The 24,578-nt window shown below is 39.5% G+C and overlaps 1 protein-coding gene across 4 annotated transcripts in view; it reads right to left on the reverse strand.

Annotated features, from left to right (window-relative positions):
- FAM13C (family with sequence similarity 13 member C) overlaps window positions 1–24,578 on the reverse strand; it is a 169,089-nt gene that overhangs the window by 36,031 nt on the left and 108,480 nt on the right. For all 4 annotated transcript variants that reach the window (XM_086679752.1, XM_086679753.1, XM_025917976.2 and 1 more), the window contains 3 exons: window positions 17,659–17,743; window positions 1,312–1,522; window positions 84–222 (listed from right to left, as the gene is read on the reverse strand). In XM_086679752.1, coding sequence (XP_086535878.1) covers window positions 84–222; window positions 1,312–1,522; window positions 17,659–17,743 — 435 coding nt within the window. The remainder of the gene's footprint in view (window positions 1–83; window positions 223–1,311; window positions 1,523–17,658; window positions 17,744–24,578) is intronic.

Below are 24,578 nucleotides of genomic sequence, written 5' to 3' on the forward strand. Positions count from 1 at the left end.
GAGGAGTACCCAAAAAGGAAGGACAGAAAAGCCCACACACCTCAGACACAATCAACCCTTATTTCAAGCCACAGGGTCCTTACCCGGTATTTCTTTTCTTGTTCAAATTTTTCTTCAAATTTCCTAATTTTTCGCTTGAGGCTCTGGATGTGCTTGGTGAGCTGGGTAATGGTCTGTGGCTCCTTGCCATCACCACAGCCACACCGTGAAGAACTTCGTGGCCTGTAATGATTGCAGGGAGGGAGAGAATCATCAAAAACCATGGTCTTCCCATAAACATTGCTGCTGGTCTACAAACGAAGCTTCCTGGATTATCAGAGAGGATAGGCCATTTTTGATGAGTCTACCATGGTGGTATTTACTTATTAATAGAGACCACTGATCAAAGAATTCCATTATGGGACAATGCTATCAGGGAATTTAGTGCAGAAATGTCAGAATATTATTCTAGGAAGTGCATTTCCTAAAGTTTGGAAGAGGCCAATTTAAGACAAAAAGAAATAGCCTGCTGTGGCATTATCCCTAACAGGTTGCACCTAATAACATTTTTAAAGAAGATATAGATAAGTAGTTAATTTTCTTGACACAACAGAGCCTTGTGAATCTAATAAGAATGGACCCCCACCTCCAGAAAATGCATTGACCCTCTCACATAGCCCACAGTTTACAATAGCAATAATCCACTAACTCCCTCAAATCCATCAATAGACAGCCTGCAAGGTCAGATTTGGAAAATTCATTAATGACAGCAGAAGTTACTAAGGAGAAACTAGGATTCTCTGTACATATTTTCAGCCAAGGGACACTCATTTTAGTTTTGAATCAAAATTATTTGTAGATTTTTTTAAAAAAAGAATGCATAGTTTCACACTTTTTTGGGGGAGTGGAGGGCAGCTATTGTAAGCTGCTACTCTTGTGGAATCTAAGAAGAAATTGAGGTAGACAACTCCCAAGCACTGCCGCAAGCTATCCCTTGAAGCCACTGTTGGGCATGCAAAGAATATTGAGCTTACCAAGGATACTCCTGATATTTGCATAGACATATTCTTACTTAGGACTCTGGTCATTTGACCAAAAATGTTCAAACACGTAAGCTCTGGGGTATTCCTGCATCTCATGACCATTTCCTCCTGAGATGGCAAGACCTGACACGGTATTCCCAAATAGAAAGTACACTGATTCTTGCCATTCATTGCTCAGGTCTTGCGGTTGTATTTGATAGGCATGTCTGCACTATTTCAGACACAGACTTCATTATAGGTTATAAATGTATTTGAAAAAGTGGATGAAATGAAGATAAGGTTTTCTTACATCATAAACTGCTGAGTGCTGGGTGGAGAAGGGGCTGATTCAGGGTCTAAGTTGAATCTCTGGCTTTGGCTGAAGATGGAGCATCGTGGTGACAGCAGTGGGTTATCACCGTCAGTGATGTGATAGAGAAGCCTGCTAGTCCCGACAGACTGGAGGTCTTCTGGTGCACTGTCTGCTTCATTCTGCCCATCTTTGTGGGCTGGTGCAGGGTCTGAGGAAACAAGATAAATCATCAAGATTCAGAAATGACAGAGGCCTTGAGACTGTCATGTTCCTAAGTAAAGATCATAAACATTCATTATAATGTCTGGCTTCTTTGTCATTTCTTCTTTCTGGGGATATGAAAGGCTTTCAAAGTACTGTTATGTTTATTCTCAGAGAAACTGGATAGAAAATATTACAAAGCCACTAACAAAAAAAATGGAAACACAAATTATTTTGTTATAAATTTAAAGTAATGATTCAGTAATGATTCCATTTTACGTAAAAAGCATACATTTATGTGTACAAGTAAGTGCACTAAAATACCAAAGAAGCTACTTAGCAACTACAAAGCATGGAAGAATTAGGAATGATTCTTTTTCTCCTCCAAAATTTTTGTAGCATTTTATTTTTGACAAAAATTAAAAAACAAGAACAAAACAGATTCCAAATCCTGTCTCCAGCTACGTCTGTGTCTGAATTCTATGATTACTCCCCTTTTATTTTTTTTTAATGTTTATTTTTGAGAGAGAGAGAGAGAGAGAGAGAAAGAGAGAGAGAGAGAGAGAGAAAGAGAGAGTGCAAGCAGGAGGGGCAAAGAGAGGAGACCCAGAATCCGAAGCAGGCTCCAGGCTCTGAGCTGTCAGAACAGAGACCAACACAGGGCTCAAACTGTTGAACTGTGAGATCATGACCTGAGCCAAAGTCCAATGCTTAACCTACTGAGCCACCCAGGGGCCCAGATCACTCTCCCTTTAAATGAACTCATTAACTTCCCACCTCAGAGCCAGTCCAGAGAGTGGGCACACCTGCACTCTAGAGGAAGGGCAGATAAGTGAGGAATATGAAGACACTGAGTCAGAGTGGCCAGGTGAGACTCTGTACATCAGGGGGCTCTAGACAGTTATTTGAGCAGAAGCCAAAACAAACTCCTTCTCAATTTTGCCCAGCAAACAACTCAGGACAATTCAAGGCTTTCTTTTATTCTTACCCCAAATAAAGAGAAAAACAAATGCTTTCTGGGTGAATAAGCAGAATCTGAAAACACTGACAATCCACTTTTCCAAAATAAACATTTATCACAATTTGGTACCGGATGACTCTTAATCAGGTTTAGAATGGCTCATGTTCTCCAGAGCTTGAAATGCAATTTGCTTTGTGCAACATCAAAGGTCTGATCCCTTGTGTGCTTTCAATTGGCTTCTTCCCTGTTGGGTTTCAGACTGGGAGCCTGGATAATGCCTCCAATGTGCCTGTGAAGCTCACTAACAGCATTCTATCAGTGGCTGAGCTGGCCAGAAGTGCATGAGATGAGGGCTGGTTGAAGAGGTGGGGCCAGATGAACACCAGTGCCCAGGTCTGAAAGCAAGGTGGATAGACAACTCACCACAGGCAACACCCTTGCTAAGAATAATTTACCCAGAAAACACAGTTTGGCAGGAGCCTTAAAGAGTAACAGGAGTAAGAGTTACTAATCAATAAATGTTACTAATCAACAACATATGCCAACAATCACCTTCAAAGCCCACCAGGAGGTATACAGGTGCTTACCAAATCCTTTCAATAAACCATTAGGCCCCCAAAAGAAATGCATTTTATTCATATTACCTGTTTCTGGACAGAATCTTTTGGTAATAATGATGGGGAAGAAGAGAATTTTTAGCAAGCACCTGGGACCAGTGTATTTTTGTTGAAATGGGAAAGGTCTGAGGCATTCAGCCCTTCAGCTCAGCTGTAGCCCTAGGGTCAAAATGAACATGAGTCTCTTGGTGCTGCTTTGTAATGCCAAATGGAGGCACTTGGGCTCCTAGCCATTTGACTGAAGTGGAGGCAAGAAGAGAGCTTAGCTTCTGAAACCCACAGGGTCCTATGATGGAACTTCATAAGATCACAGATCACTCTGAATGGCTCCTTTGGAATTGCATTACAATTAAATCCATAAACCTCCATTTACATGGTGTGTGCTTCTGTGGGCACTCATGTCATTTGCTGCCTACTTAACATCCCAAACCCCCTGCCCTAGATTTACCACTAGAGGAAGCAGAGAGCCACAAAGACCTAGAAGCACCAAGCTGAAAACCAACAAAAAGTCAAAAATTGGTAATTTGGTAGTGCTTCAGTTATGTGTTCAAACTCATTATTTGAATTGAGAAGTGGCTTAATTAAATCAGATGGTGCATGTGTGTGGGCACTTGCACACACAGAATTATTGAGCTCCTTGCTCAGAAGAGGCCAGCACAGATTCTGAGGTAGCCATTGCTGCTATCACCCTGGGAATAGAGCCCAGGTCAGCTCTTACAGACCCTGCTCCCCAACAGGGAAAAGCTTACTGCGGTTTCTGATGCTTCTCAGTTGAGTATGTTACTTTGTCTTCCGAAGGACAGGGCTGCTTGCTATAGGGCCCCTCATGTGATGCAGTGTGATTTAAAGGAAGGGGCCTAGGAACCAGGAATTTTGGTGTGCTTATACTTTCTTGTGAAGTTCCAGGGACTTCCTGACCTCTCTCAGTGTCTTTGTTTGGCCCATCTTACAGAGCTGTGACAGGAAAGTAAAAAGAGTTTGCTGCACATTGTGCCTGGAGTTAACAGTATTGTGCCGTACACTTAAAAAGTTGTTAAGAGTATATATCTATGTCAAAAAAACAGATCTTCAGGTAAAAAAAAAGTGTAGATCTCATGTTATTACCACAATTTAAAAAAAACCTATTCTTTTCTTTTCTAAAAGAAATCTTATTTTCTAAAATTTCTATAATGAATAAATCTTAATTTTATAGGAGGAAAAAACAATAAATGTTAATATTTTTAAAAAAGTTTGAAAGAAAATGAGCATTCCTGAGAATGTGAGAAACAACCCCAGGGATGCCACAACAGAGAGCAAAGATTATGAGTTGGAGCCTCAGGTCTACCATTTGTTTAGAAAGACTTCAGAAATGTTGGGCCTTTTTAAACATGGATTTTTTTTTCACTTGTAAAATGGAGAGAATGATGGTACCTGCCTCACAAGACTAAGTGAGGATGAAGATGAAATGAAATAAAACTATATCTTCTACAAAATTTTTGCTCACACACACACACACACACACCCCAAACTTATGATGGTTGAATTTATGATTTTTTGATGTTACGATGGTGTGAAAGTGATAACATTCAGTAGAAACCATACTTTGAATTTTGAAATTGGATCTTCTCCTGGGATAGCTTTGTGTGGTACGATACTCTCTTGTGATGCTGGGTAGTGACAGTGAGCCACAGCTCACAGTCAGCCATGCAGTCACAAGGGTAAACCACCAATACACTTAAAACCATTCTCTATACAGCCATTTTTGTTTCCACTTTTGGTACAGTGTTCAATAAATTACATGATATTCAACTTCATAAAATAGGCTTTATGTTAGATAATTTTGCTCAACTGTAGGCTAATGTAAGTGTTCTGAGAACCTATTCATGTAGGCTAGGCTAAGTTAGATTGCTTAGTAGTCAAGGTGTATTGCATGGATTTTTTAAAAAAGTTTTTTTTTAATGTTTTTTTTATTTCTTTCGAGAGAGAGACAGAAAGAACAGAGTATGGTGGCGGAGACAGAGGGAGAGAAAGAATCCCAAGCAGGCTCTGCGTTGTCCGTGCAGAGCCCAACATGGGGCTCAAACTCATGAACCATGAGATTATGACCCGAGACAAAATCCAGAGGCAGACATTTAACCTACTGAGACACCCAGGTGCCCCTCTGTGAATTTTTGATTTACAATATTTTCAGCTTACAGTGTGTTACCTGGATGCAACCCTATTATAAGTCAAAGAAAATCTGAAGATCTGTATATAGATATAGAGTAGAATATGTACAAAAGAGTACATATTTTATATAAATTAATATATTTACTATGTATTTTAAATGGATAGATAAAATTTCAACCTATAATTGTTTTTAGTTTTTAATTTTGGCTTCATCTTAAGTTATGGTGGTCAAGACATAATGAATTTGATGTGCTAGTTACTATTTTTCTTACTAATACACATTAAAATAAATTTCTAGTAAAAATAACAATATTTGCCCATGGACCTTTGTCTAGCATATTTGGTGAAACACTGAGATAAGGCATAGAAGCTGCTAAACATAGTAACCATGAAAACCATCATTTTATAGTAATTATCATCATCAGAATAAGGAACTGAATATTATCTTCTCTTATTGAACATGAATTATACTCAGAATCCCTGTGGGGTTAATAAGGGAAATGAGAACCAATATACCCCTCAACATATTGTCCCTCCTATCAGTTCTTAGTTATAAATAAGAATAATCATATGTAATATTTCTGGAGTAACTGACTTATTTCTTCAAACCTGTAAGAGTTTTTGCATGTATTTAATTTTCATAACAACCACATGAGGCTGATAGTAATATGATCTCCATTTTAAATTCAGTATGCAGGGTGATATAAACTATGTTAGTTCCAGGGAGGGTTTGACCAGTGTCCATGGTAGAAGACTCCACATCTCTGACCCTGGGAGCCAACGGATGTTTCCAGTGGCCCACTTACTGAGCAGTAGGGAACAAAGAAGAGAAATAATTATCATCAGTGCGTGAAGGCCAAGAGACCACTTCTGATCTTGCTGCAACCCCAGACAGAAACAGATGTTGTATTATAGCTGTTTAATAAGTCAGTCAGATTTAAAAATATATCTAATATGAATTTTTAAGCAATTAAAAATTCAAATAAATCTCTATTTGCAACCATTTGAGATGTACTGTTGAAATATAATTGAGTAATAAATTAGCCATAGTCTTGTGGATTTGTTAATTTGCACTCTTGGGTTTAGCCTTCATGGTGGGCTTTTATAGGTAGCATTCAGGTACATTCCAAAATGCCAAATGTCAGCCTTTATTGGTTTTAAAAGCTAGATAAGTCAAAAGTATGTCCATAATTCTAACAAGGTACAAGCATTAGAGTTCTCAGCCAGCCTCTCCAAAACAACTGAAGGATACACAGTGGGTTCAGTTTTAGGTATGTTGAATTTGAGCACCTGAAGGCACTTAGCAGGTTAGCTATGGGGTTACAACAGAAAGTACATGGGTAATCTTGAAGTCATCCCAGTAACTAAATCTGGGGACACAGGTGAGATTGCTTGCTCAGAGACTACCTACCAAGAGGTGAGCAGCAGTATCTCCAAGGCTAGATTGGGTGGGGCTAAGCATAAGGACAGATGGAAGAGAGATTCCTCATTGGTAAGGCTGGCTGAGTCACCAAGTGGGGTGTGGGTGGCACTCCAAGTAGGCTTCTTAGTGCCAGCTTCTGTGGACAACCACCAGAAACATCAGTGAGGTAGAAGGGTGGGAAATTTGTCACTGTGAAAGCAGGGCTGAGCCTTATGGAAGGCACTCTGCAGGTCTAAGAGTCACTTTGCCATCATGGTTAAAAGCACAGGATTTAAAAAAAAGCACAGAGGTTAAAAAAAGTTTTTTTAATATTTTATTATTTATTTTTGAGAGAGGCAGAGCATGAGTAGGGGAGAGAGGGAAACACAGAATCTGAAGCAGCTCCAGGCTCTGAGCTCTCAGCACAGAGCCCAATATGGGGCAGAACTCACAAACCGCGAGATCATAACCTGAGCTGAAGTCGGTTCATGACTGGAGCTGAAGTTGGACGCTTAACCGACTGAGCCACCTAGGCGCCCCTCACAGAGGATTTTTCATACGCTCAGAAACATCTAGATTGAAGCCCCACTTTTGTCATGTATGTGACCTGGGACACATTATTCACTCTTTACATTCCCAGTTTTCCCATCTATATAATGGGAATTCATTCATTCAGCAAATGTTTATTAGCCATCTACTGCATGCCAGAGCCCTGTTTCAGGGAAGGATGACAAAACAGTATCTACCTCATAAATTGTTGGAGAATTGAAAAGAAGACAAGGAATCTCAAGTGATTAGGACAGTGCCCCAGGGGAGGGGATATAACCCATCAATAAATGTTACTTGCTGTTGTTTTGTATTTATGGTGATATCTTTTACCTAGTTAAGAAACTTGGTAGAAGAGTTGGCTGGGGGAAAGGAAGATAAATTCAGTTCTAGATACCCTGAGTTAACAGGCAGTTTTGGTCATCCAGTGCAGGTGTCCAGGAGGCCCTGGATATGTGTAGGTATGGAACTCAGGAGACAGAGTCCAGCTGGGTTTGATCTCAGCATGTACTTCCCCAAATCTGTCATCTGCAGGAGGAGGCAGAGCCGTCTGCCTCATTTTCATTTTGAAGGAGTCAATGTACTGATTACAATTAAAATGAATGGCTAATAGGTGAGGGCATTGGGTTAGCTGAATAATGAAAAATCCCAAATTTCTCCCTAAAACCCAGAAAACTACATGGATCAAGAAGCCTCAGCTCAGATCTAAACCTTTTCCTTTCATCTGCATTTTTAAATACAATCTTCTAATTAAATTTCCATCAGTAAATACAGAACCAGGTTTTAGGTTTTTTAGTAGTTTTGTTTTTCTTTTTGGTATTTTTTTTTTTTACTGCATGATTATTGTAAGGTCAAGTACATTTTTTAAGTAAGCTCTACACCCAATGTGGGGCTTGAACTCATGACCTTGAAATCAAGAGTTGCATGCTCTACTGACTGAGCCAGGCAGGCACCCTTGTGAATAGTTCTTAAGTTAAATTTAACTTCATACCTCTTGTTTCCTAGAAAATTATAAGAGGACAATTTCAGAATATTTTTTTCTTGAGTTGTTGTGATTATATCTAACATAAGCAATACTTTTACCAAGGAAACATAACATATATAAATCATAGAAATACCCAAATACATAAATCTTCAGGGTATATTGTCACTGATTATTTTACAAGTCCAATCATAACTTATATGCAGTTTCATAATAGACAATAAGGAAGATGTGATATATACAATGGAATATTACTCAGAAATCAAAAAGAATGAAATCTTGCCATTTTCAATGACATGGATGGAACTACAGTGTATGTACTATGCTAAGTGAAGTAAGTCAGAAAAAGACAAATATATGAATTCATTTATATGTGCAATTTAAGAAAGAAAACAGATGAATATAGGGGAAGGGAAGGAAAAATAAGATAGAAACAGAGAGGGAGACAATCCTTAAGAGACTCTTAAAGACCAAGAACAAACTGAGGGTTGCTGGAGGGATATTGGGTGTGGGCATGGGCTAAGTGAGTGATGGGTATTGAGGAGGGCACTTGTTGGGATGAGCACTCGGTGTTATATGTAAGTGATAAATCACTAAATTCTACTCCCGAAATCATTACTACACTATATATTAACTAACTTGGATTTAAATTTTTAAAAAGCCTTGGAATGACTAAAATAAAATAAAATAAAATAAAATAAAATAAAATAGTTCTTTTCTAGTATTTTTATAGTCTCAATGGTAAGAATAAGGAATAAATGACTTCTAGTTAGAAAACAAAACAAAACAAAACAGTATCCATGAAGGCTCAACCAAAGGAAAATCACATTGCCATTTGGCTAACATGTTGTTTATCCTATATACTATTATACTAACCTTTTAGTATCATTTGGGGAAAAGAAAACAGTTTGAAATCACCCAAATTTTCAGAATAATAATGTTCAATAAATTTAAGTGTCCAGACAAAATTAAGTATCTTAAATACATTTTAATTCCATACCATAACTAGCTTAGCAAAATAAGGTCACAAAGTAAAAGAAAAGAGTCAGTAAAGACAACTAGAATGGATAGAGACAGAGGAAGACAAAGTGGCAAGGTCATGGCTGAGAAAGAGAAGCAGCCAGAAAGCTGTGGGAAAAAAAAGAAGAATAGAAACAAAGTGATAGCATGGTGGTGGGGATGGGTGAGAAGGAAGGAGAGGCAAGTGACAGAGGTTGAGTTTATACTCAGGAAACATGGAGTGAACACAAGCTTCTAGTCCATGAAAGACTGAGGTCTTCAGACATTAATGACTTCTAACCTAAATCAAAGTAAATTCTACCCATGGGCTATAGTAACATGACCTATGCTGAGGACAGATGTGAGATCTCCAGATCCTGTCACAACGAGAAAGGGAAGAAATCCATTTTTTGCATTGTTTTGGAGTAGAACATTTGAAGTGGGAATAATTAGTATTTTTGGAGGCAGTTTCTACACAGGACCAAACCAAATGCCCAATTTGGTAAGGAAAGAAGCAAATCTTCTAGACAAATCTACCAGGTGGCTAAATGAAGTTTTGTACCTTATTCTCTGATTATCCAAGACTTATTCTTTTGCCTATATGCATACTACCAAAGAACAGTTGAGAAATTAACAAGGGAAATGGCCAAGGCCAATGAACAACTTTTTCCCTCCCCGTGTCACAAAAGTGGAGCCAAATGCTCAGATTACAGAGCTCTGCTTGAACTGTGGAACCAGGGAAAGAGCAAGCATCTATCACTATCCACGATAATGTCCAAGATTTGGAAGCACCCTCTTGATATATAGAGAAAGCTGGATACTGTGTTTTGGTTATTTTTCAGGCTAAAAGACTCTCCAGGTCCTCTAGTCAACTCCTGCACAATTGACCACCTCAGTGGTACAGCAGATAAAATTCTATTAAGATAACAAGCAATCTTTGTAAGCATTCACATTCATAAGCAGATGTACTTTGCAAAGCAGAAGGAAAATTGAATATACAAAGCAAACAGGAAGGCTATCAAAGGAAATTCTAATCTTCAATTGGGGTCTGTATCTTTATGAGCCTCATCCAATGTTAGTTAGGAAAATTTGGTCAGAGAAGTTAGTCCCAAAGCTCCACATAGAGCCACAAAAAAGTATGATCCTCATGGAACTGGAAGAGACAGTAAAGGTTGTTCACACTGAGCTTGGGGATGGTAGGGTTGGGCATCCAGAACAGTGTTAGACACCAAGTATCTGGGCATGATATATGGGTAACTATGTGAAAGACAAAGGGGGTATATGAAAATTCTCTGTACTGTCTGCTCAATTTTCTATAAACCTAACACTTCTTAAAAAATTAATTAAAAAAAACACGACTATAAATCTACAAGTTAAAAGCCTGGACTCTCTAGTCAGAGCCCCAAACTTGGTCTGACACTATACTTGATCTTAGCCAAAAGTCTGAAATGCAATCAGACTTGGTCTGAGATGCCACTTGCTCACAATTATTATGTCCTTGGCCAGGTAAGGCTCTTCTAAGTCAGAGTCCTCATTTATAAAGAGTTATAGCAAGGACAAATGACCACAGTCCTTGACCTGCCTTAAAAACTGAATTTAAAATCTTGTTAAAAATAATCACCTAGAGTTTAAGCTGTAGGATTGTTTTTTTTTCCTTTCCCTATAAAGCAGTTATGGAAACAGACTTAGAGAATATACTGTCATCTATGAATTTTGAAATCATTAAAAAAACTTTATTTGGAAAACAAGGGGCTAATGTGAAGCCCCCTATTTCAGACACTATGAAGATGGTAATAAAAGTACCAGGGGAAAATTATTAACAGTAAAGATAATTTCCAGCCAAGTTATGTCATAGGTTTAGCACAGGATAGGTTTATGGTAACAAATGTAGTTTCAACTTTAATAGGAGGTAATTATTCAACCATCAGCTCTGTAGATTATTGCTGTTATAAATACTTTTGCTGAAGAGAATTAGTGTAATGTCAATCATATGCAATGTTCTAGAGGGAACCTAGGAAATGAACAGTACTAATGGCATTTCAACACCTTGAAAGTAGCTAGAATTATGAGAGTAGACAAAGACAAGGGTAAACATTATCAGTTGGAAAAAAGGCAACATAAGCTCTGATGACAGAAAGAATTCCCAGGTTTTTAAAAAATTATAGCTGACATTTATTGACCATTTACTAAGAGGGATGTGCTAAGTGCCTCATATGTATTATGCTACAATAGTTTCACAATAATCTAAGAAGTAAATACTATTCTTTTTTCCCATATTAAAGAAAAGGAAGCTGATGCATAGAGAGAACAAATCACTTGTCCAAGATCACCCAACCTGCTCATCAAGTTCTGCAAAGAATTATGTTTCCGAACAAGGTAGAGCCAATGAATATAATTTATTTGGGCTTTCAGAAGTGCATGGCATGGTTTTTAAATGAGAAATTGTTTAAAAACAAAACCAAATGGTTATTGAGCTAAATGTTTTGCAGTGGATTACAAAATCCACTTAACAATATGCACCAAAGAACAGAGATGAATTAGTATCTTTATGATGGAAATATCAGTACTAATCCTTGCAAATGGATCCTGGGTTAACCTTATTTTACATTTCAAAAATGACATAGAAGAGGTAGTAGCTTTGCGAGTCTGAATTTGCAGATGATATTGATATTTTTCAAAGAATAAAATGCTAAGCTACTACAAAAGCAGCTCGCAAAGCATGAGGAAGCTCAACAGTGACAGACGACCTTCAATGTGGGCCAGTAGGCAATGCAGCTGGAGAAAACTAATCCATGTACTCTTAATAATAAGCACTAAACTATTAGTTTGGTAGGGAATGGAATTTTGGGAGCTCTAATGGAATACAGTTCTATGACAAAAAGGCCAAGAAAAGAACATGCATCTCTAGGAAGAGTTTGGAAAACAATATAACAAGCATAATATTTTGTAATTAATAAAACACCCCCATGCCCATATTTTTTAGATATTAATTCATTTTTTGTTGAGATCATTGTAACTTCACATGTAGTTACAAGAAATAATAGAAGGATCCCTTGTCCATGTTGCCAATTTCCCCTGATGGTATCATATCTACAAATAAAATTCTATTCGACTCCATCTGGAATACATTATGCAGGTCAGGTAAATGCATATTAAGAAAGGTACAGGGTTCTAGAGATGGTTTAGATCATAGGACCTGAAATAAATATGTGAAGAGGGGTTATAACAGGTTATTCAACTATAAATCTAGGTCCCTTCAGGTTGACAAAACAAACTCAGGAGTGGATAAAGAAAATATGACTTTCATAACACATTAATAGAGTATATAGGTTGGCTATGGGCTTAATTTCAAATTCTAGAATATTAGAACCATGGGGACTTAATATTTAGACTGGATAGCTAATAGTATAGTGTGAAGCACTAAACTATGGAGTCTGACTGGGAAACCCTCTCTTCCTCCCATTTCCTCCCAACCTCTACCACTCAGTAGCTGTGGGACCCTCAGCAAGTTACACTAACTCTCCAAGCTTATTTCCTCATCTTCCATCTGGGGATAATAATGGCACCTACCTCATTCAGGACTGTGAACATAAAACAGGGAAACCCATGTAACAATGTCTGACACAAATGAAAATGTCATTGTTAGTGCTGTTAATAATACTGATGGTATGCATTTAAAAGCTTTTAAAAGGGTGTTTCTAAATCTTGGCACTATTGACATCTTGGACCAGATAATTCTTTATTGGGGTGGTGGGGTGGACATTGGGGGTTCCTTACATTGCAGGATGTTCAGAAGCATCCTTGGCCTCTACTCATTAAATGTGGCACTCACCTTCAAGCTGCGATACTGAAAATGTCCCTAGATAATGCCAAATATCCCCAAGGTAGGGAGAGAGGAAGGTAGAGAGATGAAAAAAAAATCAACCCTGACTGAAAACCACTACTTTAAAGAAGCTGAAAAGATGAAGTACTACTTTCTACAGTGGTAGCCATTTCTTAATGTTAAAGCAACAGGTGGTACATACTGAAAATATAAAAAGGTTCAGGAAGGACTTAGAAATAATATATATACATACACATTGACCCATAATAAACAAAGTTTCTAAAGAATATTTGGAATTCTGTGCACTTACAAGGTTGAAGTAATGGACCCCCTCTTACCAACTTTCAAACAGTGTCTGGACTACTGCCAGATAGGATGAAACACCAAGTTATGTAGATGCCCCACCTAGTGGGATACTTGAGATGTCCCCTTTTCCAGAAGGCCAATTATAAACTCCACCTGCAGGAAGAACGCATTGCATGGTACTCTCTAGAGAAGCTCTGGAGTACTGTGCTCTAGAAAGTGTTCCTAAATCTACTTGCCCCTCAGAATTACGAGGGGGAGATTTTCAAACATGGAGATTTTTCAGGCTTCAACCTACATTTAAATTTTTCCTTTTAAGATAGAGAGCTCAGACATCTGGAAGTGTAATAATCACTCCCAAGTAATTGGGAACTTCTGGTCAAGTGGACAGTGTCTTGAAATGTGAGAGAGAAGTCCAGGTCCTCTTTAACTCTGCCCCATCTTAACTTCAACATCAGGAAAAGACCTACAAACCATGAAGAATTCGTTATGGGAATAATTATAGCCTGTATTAGTTTTTTTCTAATAATCAACATTAGGAACAAGGCTCTTACCCAAATAGTTAGATTTGAAAATCAAGATTTTACAGTAAAAGAAATTAATTAGAAACTGCTGTGGCATTATTATTTCTAGTAATAAGTCTTTATCACTGGTGACAGCTTTTGCCACAAACTCCAAACCATTCAATCACCTGTGGTCACACAGAACAGGGGTTACTATGCTTAGTCATGTGGAACAAACAGTCCTTCTGCAAACTTAGAAAATGACAAGCAGTTGAAAAGAAATTTTCATTCCATTTTCCGTTCAACAACACCAGAATAGATCCTTACTAATGCAACAGAGGAAGCATTTGCTTCAACTGTAAAAGGCTATTGATGCAGTTCGGATTTTTGAGCCTAAGTGCTTTCGGGGTTTCCATATCAAATTAGGCAATTTGCAACCTACAAGTAGGGTGACTAGTTGTCACAGATTACCTAGGACTAAGAATTCCAAGCATGTGTGACTTTTACTGATAAAACTGGGACACATTCCTGGGCAAATTGGACATTCCATGACAATTGGTTACCCTATGTACAGTCTTGAAGTTATCTAGCAGGTGTCATTTTTTTCTAAGGGCCTCTACATCTACACCCCTCAAATCTGTCCCTGTCCCTTGCCCATGTCCCATCCCACCCTTTTCTAGCCTGAGGACTTGGGTACTCAAGCACCTTCCTCCTCCTGAAGTAAATGACTGAACCAACTGGTCACTGACCCTGAGTTGTAAGTCCATGTTGTCCATGAAACTGAGGTGAAGCAGAGTCAAAGAGAACCTGAGAGAACCTGGTCTTCTCTCTCATAATTCAAGACACTTAAATAATGGTTCCCACCATTTGGGAGTGTTTATGAAATATAAATATTACAAGACTTCTACCCCAGACTGTCTAAAGATAAGGACTAAGAATCCTTGCAGAAGCTTGCAAAGCTTCCTGGTAATTGTGATGTGCAGGAAGTCTCACAAACACTATTTAGAACACAGTGCTCCTCCAGGGGTACCATGAAATGTGTTTTTGCTGCAAGTGCAGTTCATAATTGCATTGCCAGAGTGGAGACACATTTCAGGTATTTTACTAGGTAGGACTGATCTTTGCAATACATAAACCCAAGTTAAAACCCAATACTTTGATCTCAAGATGTAGAGAGTATAATGCTTTGCTAAGATCATCATTTTAAATGCCTACTGAAAAAGTTTTACTTTACTGGTCAGGTCCTAATTGAGTCTAAAGAAAGCTTGAAACCTATTTATGTCATACTAATTTATAGTTATAAGTGTTTGCTTTTAATAGTGAACTGGTTGCATATTATGTCCAGAAATTCCTAGAAAAATCACCCCTTGGGCTTTGTCTTTGTTATAGCAATTATTGATATCAAAAATAAGTAATTGAATATTTATATACATGTAAGGCTCAGGGCTAGATGTTAGACTTTGGGAAAGGACAAAATTTTAAATTACTATATTCCTTTATAGACTTATGGCCATTTGTACTATTATGTGATCACACTCTCAAAAGAGATTTATACACACATAAAAACTAGCTTCGAGATGTTCAAAGATCACTCTAGAAATCCCTTCACAGGGCCCAAGACTCTAAATGAGCAAACATTTCTTCCTTCTGAGTGACACATGGAATAGAAATATAGGACCTTCCTATAAACACTTATCTTGGAAGCCAATGAGACTAAACGATCCCATAAATTAATCTGTGAAAACCTAGTCTAAATGCTTGCCAATTTGGCAATATTCCTGCCAAATGATGAGACTTTTTAGGTCCCTAAAAACATCTAGCAGGTGGTTTCCAGATTGTGTCAAAAGGTTATTGGAAAATTAGAGAAGAAGGGTGTCAAGTAAATATTACAAGTTTCAATATAAGGGCTAGAGCTTCTTCACTTTCCCCATATCAAGTTTCATGCAGTCATTTTAGCTAAATGAGACTCCTTATTCACAAAGACTACAAAGGTGAAAAACATCAAGATGGGTTTTATCTTTGAAAACTTGTGAGAAATCTTGACTAGTACACACACAGTGAAAACGTCTCTTTTTCATAGACTCTCTTGGAAGGGCTCTGGAACATCTCAGATTCACCTACATTTTGGAAAATTCAGTACCCAACCCACAAGTCTCCTTTGTAAGGAACCTTCTGTCCATTTCTGCCTTTTAACACTTAACATGCAATGTATTGATGGTTCCTTTGTGTGGGCAATTCCTACATGAACTCAGTATGTATTTCCATTACACAAGGAGTGTTAATAAAGTTGTCCAAATCCTGTCCATCCAGGATGAGAAAATGCAAAACTACTCCTGATCTTTGGAGAATATAAGACAATACATGCACTTAAAAGTCATCATGTAAAATTAAAAATATATATATATATATATATCCATATCCAACACGCAGATATTGTACAATTCTGCCAGATACTTGTGTAGCTACACAAAACATCAAATAACTCAAAAGTTAATTTATATCTGGCTTAAGATTTCTTTATGTGTTTTGTATGTGGTTTGTTGGGGTTGGTAGAAGAAGAAGAGTGTGTCTAATAATCTGACTGAAACCTCTAATTAGATCAACATTGGGCTCTGCCCATTTTACTTGCCTCCCATCCAAACACAATGGCCAACAGAACAAGGGTAGCTCACCAGACAATAATGACACCCAACCAGCCACCTGCATCCATGAGGAAATAATTTATCACTTACAGCAGGTTTGCACCTGGCCTCAGTGTCCTTACTGTGAAGTGTATTATTTCACAGGTTTGTTTAAAGATTTAATATAAAATATACAAAGTACTTAGAACAGTGCCTGGATCACAAAAGTCTTCAATAACAGTAGCTACCATTAATAGCTTTATTATTGGCCACTATTATTAATATGCTTAGTTGTTAATATTCTTAATTAATAAACACTGGAAGTTTTGCCTACTTAGACCATATGGATCTGTTTTAAACAGTAATGTTTTAAATGAACTATTAATAATCATACTGAAATACTCTACCTTCTTAAATCTCTTCCTTCAATTCTTGGAACTAAAGGGCATCTCATGAAGCAAGCTCACTTAAGCCAATTTTACCACCTATCTAGAAACCAGTTTACAAACCCCTGATCTATTTGTGTTACAAAAGATAAGCTGTGCTCTCATTCTACTCATATAAATTAGTGTTTCTTTTCTATCTAAATCTTTCAGGGAGCATTAGTTTGCCTTCTGCTTACTAGTCAATCTACCATTCCTGGGATTAAAACCAGAGAAATTATCAGACAAATGAGAACCAATTTTGAGACTTTTCAACACAGATGTTAATGCTAAAAAAAAATTGAGACAAAAAAAGACAATATAGGATCAGAATGAGCTACACCACTCACCTCCACTTTCCTATGTTGATGAATCATCTTACAAGCAGGTAATAGAAGAAAGGAAGTAGTAATGTTAAAACTATCCCATAACTGAATACCTCAAAAATACCATGACAATCGACAGTACAGATTATCTACATGCAGTGATAGAAAATAAACACACTACTTGTTTGTCACAGGAGGCCAATCAGGCATTCATTAGGACCAGGAGTAGTGGTGGATGCTTTTCCACCTGACACCTATTTATGCATAGTCTGATGCTTGGCCCCCAGCTTGAGAGAATTCTCTGTATCAGAACACACCTTAATTCTTCCTGCACCGTCTCAGCTCCCCCACTGCAACTCAAGCTCCTCTTCAGCTTTTCTGTTGCACCAGGCATGGTTTACCACAAGAGGCCAGGTTTAGGAGAAAGCAGCAAGAGCCTGAACTATCCTGATGGTACATGTGAGGACATTCCCCCACCTCAGCCTCTTACCTGCAACATCTGCGCCTTCTGCAAGCACACTCTGGGTCGACACTGGGTCTGGGTCCTTGAGTCCATGCACCTGAGCAGCTTCTTCCTGGTTTGTCAAAAATGCAGAGCACAGATCAGTTTCTAGGGCTTGGAGCTTCAGCAAGGAATTCTGCCAGCAAAAGCAGAACATCAGGCTAGCTAAGTAACTGCCTAATACACAACAGTAAGTCCGCAGTTCCTGCAGAACACCTTCCTCCAGCGCCTGGCAGGAGGAGGATCTCAACCACAGCTGCTTCAGGCAGAGCTGATTGTACCAGAATCAGGTACACATTATTCCACATGCAACCTCAGTTTCTGCCTCATTTCAATCCTAACGTATTTGGCTTTATATGACACACACGGGACTGGTGATTTCGTCAGCAAGAGACGCTGCACCAAGAGAACCAATCTGAGACGGTATCTGCTTCCCGGGTGCTTGAGGCTTTACGCTTTGCAAGTGTTTCATTCATTGTGCTGACATCAGGAGCAAGTGATATTAGGCCCCTCCCAGGCTACCATTCATAAAAGCCAGCATCTCTTAACCTCTGAACACTGCAGCAGACTGCAGTGCATAAAGAGTTACTGCTGCAGAGACTGCCTAGCATCTGGGAGGTGCTTCTGGGCTCCCTGATCTACATCTGTATATGTGTGTGTGTGTGTGGGGGGGGGGTGTATGCATGCATATGTGTGTGTGTGTGTGTCTTCTGAAGTTGTTCCTCTCACATGGAATGGCTATCACTGCCTTTATCAGGAGCAGAGTGGGAGAAGCAAGGCAGAGGGCCCTGGTCACTGAGTGTGACCCAGCCACTGAGGGAGAAGCAATTTCTGAGCTCCCAGAACAACCCTACCCCACCCCCTTCATTTCCCATTTTAAATTTCTCTCATGGTTCTTAATAAGAATACAGTCATACAGACTGATGCATGTATCCTGCCATGATGCAGATGCCCAGCAAATTAATTCCCCTGACCAGGTGAAAGTGAGTCACGCCTGAGGCCTTGGCCAGGAGCCACTCCCCTGCAACAGGAAAGCTCTGCAGGCCTCAGCAGCTCCTCCACCCACAGAACTCCTGGCAGGGGTGGCTACCTGCAGTGGAGCCAGTGATCCTGTGCCTACTATGACTCTCCCATACACACACACACTCTATTGACAGTCTACTCCCCATACACCTTCATACCCAACCATCACACCCTACTCCGTACACATACCCCCATTCCTATCCCACACATACCCTCACACCCTACCTCATATATACCTTCACCTCCTGTTCTCCACACCCTCATGTCCAACCCCCTACCTTTGCACTACTTTGCACATACAATGTAACCCACAAATAACCCCATATAAACTCTCGTTCCTACCCTTCACACTCATCCCTTATATCCCCTGCTACACACACACACACACACATGCACACGGAAGCACCCTACCTTACACCCTACATACACCCTCATACTCAACTCCCACTCTCACATCTATTCAGTACACACACACACACCTACCCCCATATACACCCTTATACCTTACCTCACATAAGCACCTACCCCCAACATCTCCTCACACTGAACTCCTCCCCTTATACAATACCCACTCCCACACCCATACCCTCATCCATGCTGTTTATGTGAGCAAATATGAGCCCAAAGCAGTGTTTTCAAAGTTGTTCACTGCTAAGTGGGCTCCAGATACCTCCTGTGCTGTGCTCAGAGATGAAGGTACAAACCTCCTTTGTGCTCAGGGGTTGCTGATTGAGACCACACGGTTCAGATGAGACATCTACCTGAGACCAGATCACTTTTTTACTGCTCTCTCCTCCTTTCTGGGATGCTCTCCCAGAAGCTGAGTGTGGAAGTCAGAGCCTGAGGTTACTGACAGGAGGTATAGAGGAATAAGGACACCAAGTTTCTGAAAAGAATTCCAACCATCTGGGAAGAAAAAGAATAATTCCAGGCAAGCTTCCTACTGAAGGACCTTGGAAATGAGCACAACCTTTAAAAAAGAGCAAAACTATTCTGAAGATTAAGAAATGACACCATGAGAATGTAAAGTGGTACAGCTGCTATAGAAAACAGAATAACATTTCCTCAAAAAATTAAAAAAGGACTACCATATGATCCAGCAATTCTGCGACTGTGTATATACCCTAAAAGGATTGAGAGCAGGGACTCAAACAGATATTTGTACACCTATATTCATAGCAATATTTACAATAGACAAGAGGTATATTATGGGATGAATTGTGTCTCCCCCAAATTTATATGTTGAAGACCTAACCCCAATGTAACTGTATTTGGAGATTTTAAGGGTAAAATGAGGTATAAGGGTGTAGTCCAAATTCAATATGATTGGTATAATTATAATTACAGAGAGAAAGAGACACCAGGGATGCACACACAGAGGAAAGGCCACGTGAGAAGGTGGCTATTTGCCAGCCAAGGAGAAAGGCTTCAGGAGAAACCCAACTCTGCCAGCACCTTGACTTTCAGCCTCCAGAACTGTGAGAAAATAAACGTTTGTTGTTTCAGCCACCCAGTCTTTTTTTTTAATGGCAACTTTAACAGAGTATTGGCAGACTAATACAAGGTAGAACCAACCCAAGCGTCCATTGACAGATGATAAAATGTGATATACATACAATGGAGTATTATTTAGCCTTGAAAAGGAAGAAAATTCTGACACATGTTACAACAAACATGAAGCCTGATGACATTTTGCTAAGTGAAATAAGACATTCACAAAAGGACAATATCTAGGGTAATAAAATTAATAGAAATAGAAAATGGTGGTTGCCAGGGGTTGGTGGTGAGGGAAAGAGAGGTTAGGTTTAATGGGTACAAAATCTCAGATAGGAAAGATGAATAAAGTTCTGGAGATGGATGGTGGTGATAGTTTCACAACAATGTGAGTGTACTTAATACCAATGAACTGTATGTTTGAAAATGGTTAAAGTGGTAAATGTTATATATATATTACTACAATTTAAAAAGTAAAAGTGAAGAGAAAGAAAGAAGAAAGAAATAAAGGTAAGAAAAAGAAAGAAAGAAAAAGAAAGAAAGAAAGAAAGAAAGAAAGAAAGAAAGAAAGAAAGAAAAATTCCTCCCCTCCATTTAGAGTGAGGATGTAGAACCAGCAGCTTCTTGCAGATTCCATATTTTCTTGTATATTCTACAAAGCAGAGGAGGACATGTCAGCTCTGCTACATCCTATTCATCTGACTTTGGGCAAGCATCTGGGCTATTCTAAACCTTGGTTTCTTCATCTGTAAAAAAAAGGCAATAATAACACTAACAATGACAGCTGTTGTAAGAATTAAATGGAAGAACACATGAAATGCACTTTGCACAGCACCAGCATATAGTAAACACTCAAGGACTGAACACTGGGTTTATTATGAATTATCTTTATACCCCAGAGGCTGCTGGGTAGAGCTCTTGTCATGTGCAAGGCCAAACTCTATACCAATTCTAAGGCCTTGACTCATAACTTCATCTCCCAGGGCCCGACTGTCTGCATCTGCCTATAAAGGTCCTGAGACTGGATGACTTCTAAGTTCCTTTCCAGCTTTATTTTTTAAATTTTTTTTAATGTTTATTTATTTTGGAGAGAGAGAGTGCATGTGAATGGGGAGAGACAGAGAGAGAGGGAAACACAGAATCTGAAGCAGGCTCCAGGCTGTGAGCTATCAGCACAGAGCCCAACATGGGGCTCGAACCCATGAACTGTGAAATCATGGCCTGAGCCCAAGTCGGACACTTAACCAAGACTGAGCCACCCAGGTGCCCTCCTTTCCAACTTTAACTGAAAGGAAAGCAAACATGCTTAGACAATGTTTCTGGAACTGAATAAAGTGTAAATAGCAAAGAATTTCAATGCATAGGACTATCAGCTCACATTCACATTCAAAGGCTACTGAACTCCCACAGAGAGTGAGATATGATGCTGAGACCCAATTGTGGCTAGAAGTGGTAACTGGGTTGTCATCCATCTTCCTCTCCCACTTCCTCCCTTGTACTCATACTGAAGCAAAATCAAGACTTGCTTGATTAAGTTTGCCAAAGGAGATCCATCTGCATGGCTGATTTATTCCTTTCTGAGAAACCAGATAAGTGTAAGATTAAAGGAATGGAGGAGAAAACAAGTGACAAATGAAACAGGAGAGAGAAGATGAAGGTCTCAAGGGACAAGTAGAAGGGGAAAAAATAAGCTGCTATAACTGAGGATAAGAAAGCAGAATGGAAGAAACTCTGCAGACCAGCTGTCATCAACTATATCCCTTCCCCACCCCCAAACTGACCCTTTACCTGAAGATGACCTGCTGCTCCCCAATATAAGAACAGAAAGTGGGAACTTGGACACCATGTGTGGAACAGGTCCATAAAGGAATACCTGCCCTGATGACTAGGAAACCCAGGACAGGGATGAGAGTGGGGACTTTACCTGTGAACAATCTATGCCACTGTCACATGTCCTTCCAGTGGGCAACAGAATACATCTGGCCAGCCATCAGGGCTGAGTCCCACAGAGCCACCCTTGAGAAGGCCCATGGACAACTCAAACTGCACAAACAAGGGTCATACTTCTACATAAATGTCACACCACACATGCAGCTCCTAAGCTCTAGCAGCTTTAAATGCACAGAGAGATGCACTAGGCTCTGGTGAGACTGATATCAGACCCTTCCTAATGAGGCTTCCTCTCTACTGGGGAGACAGCCATAAAACAAGGAAACAAATCAAACAATAATGTCAGTTTCTACTGTCATAGGGTGATGGAGGAAAGAAACCATAAGCCCAAGGAAAGAGTAAACACCTATTTCACTCTGATTATCCTTGACTTCGTGATCTTTAATGTAGGAACATGCTTTTGCCCTACAGAAAAATTAAGGGCAGTAAATCCCCGGTGTCTTTGTGCTACCTCAATGAAACCCTTCTCTCACTAGGACCCCCACCCTCTGTGAAGCTGCCCCCAGCCCATCCCTCAGGGGTGGGCTGCTAGCACTTTTCCACATTTATATTCCAAGTCTGCATGAATGGGTCTCTAGGATCTGCAGGAAAATTGAACAAAGGCTGATGGATCCTCTAAAGAAAAATGACTACCTCTCTTTTCCACCTCTTGCATCTGGGTATGAAAAAAAACAAAGACAAGTCAGTGAAACCTAGGTGTGGCTTTCTAAAAGCTAATTTCTCTCTTTTACATAATGGAAAACATGCTACTTGTTTTAGAAAATACTATACTCACTTTTCTCTCCTATGCAATTACCAAATCTCTCTTTAGTTTGGTTGGAATGGAGAACACCCACACAGGATGGATAGTTAAATACTATTTTAAGGTGACTTTGTCTGCAATTCACCAGTGGCAGAGTAGGGACAGCTTACTTTTAATTTCTGTGAAGAGATTTAGTTGTCCTCTCACATCTCTTTATCTAAGAACTGTATACAGATTCTCTATAGTGATGTGAAGATCAAACTGGAAATTTGCTAAAAGTTGGGGATACAACTGGGTCTCTGAACATCCTCAGTTCTACTTACCACTATTCTTCCATGATTTTAATGTTTTCCATGCATATTTCCTCCATTACCCACCTCCCTAACACACACACATACACACATAGGCACACACACAATATCCCCTCTTTGCATTTGCTTCCTGACCCCACCTCCCCAGGCCTGGTTTAGCTATAGTTGCTTCACAGTCAAATTTCTATAAATTTCTTGAGCCATTTTTGATTACCTTACCTAAGTAGAGCCCCTCAATTTCTCTGTTAGCATCTCATTTATTTTCTTTCTAACACTTGATATAATATGTAAATTCATTCATTTCCTTACTTGTTTATTGGCTCTTTCTAGCTCCAAATGGGCTGGCAATATGCTTCCATTTTTCACTACCATACCTAGCACAATGAGTATCACAGGAGCCAACCAATAAAAACACTGCCATTGCATATTAATTTTGATTTCTGGACTCTTTAGGCCCTTCTGAGTACCAATTTCAAGCTGCCCTGTTGCCCTGGTCCAGAAAATTTAAAATCATTACAAATCACTAGGGAATTTACTGAAGATGTGCATTCACTCAGGGACTACCCCAGAGATTCAGATTCTGTGGTCCAGGACAGGGTCATTTAGATACAGGAGGTCTAAGATCTATACTTTAAAGATATAGTTCCTATTCCCTCAGGATTTGGCTCACTCTAAATGCTGTCTTACTTGCCTGAGTCCCTGTCCCTGGGACAATAGCTTTTCCATGACTCCTTGCCCTCTGACACCCTCATTATTCTCCTGTCCTGGACTCCCCTTGATGGCTGCCGCTCTGCCGCCCTCCCCCCCACCTCCACACACATACCAAGACACATAAAGTATGAAGTGCTCAGAAGCAAGGCAATGTTGCCTCCTGAATTGTTGTTGCGGATCTCTGAATGTTCCTGCCAAAGAAGTGGGACTTCCCCCAATAGTAATGTCTATAAGAAAATGCCAAATTGACCCTGCCCCTAGAAAGAGCGGGCTTTTGGCTAATTTCTTTGGGGCCTGTGTTGCTTATATCCCAGCATGTTTTTCAGCCAGGTCTAAGTGAAGGATGACACAACTCAGCTCAGCCTCCCTCTGCTCCAGATGATCAGCTATCACCCCCACAATCCCCTATGGTGAAATTCAATGCAAGGGAACAAACTATTCACTTCTAGGGGCCCTTTGTTGACAGGAGGATCTAGGTCATAGTCTGATGTTACCAGGATTTCTTTTTAAACAAGGACAACATCACCACAACACACAATAACCCAAACCAAATTTCCTTTTAGATGGATGATTTCAACCCGGGAAGGGGGAGTCCTGTACTTCATTTCATCTCGTTGTGATGTCCTTGCTATGTTCACCTTGGTGAATACATATGAAAATGAGATGTTTGGAAGAGA

Source organism: Puma concolor, chromosome D2 (genome assembly GCF_028749965.1).
Source record: "Puma concolor isolate L17-30 chromosome D2, mPumCon1.1.hap2, whole genome shotgun sequence".
Lineage (NCBI taxonomy): Eukaryota > Metazoa > Chordata > Mammalia > Carnivora > Felidae > Puma > Puma concolor.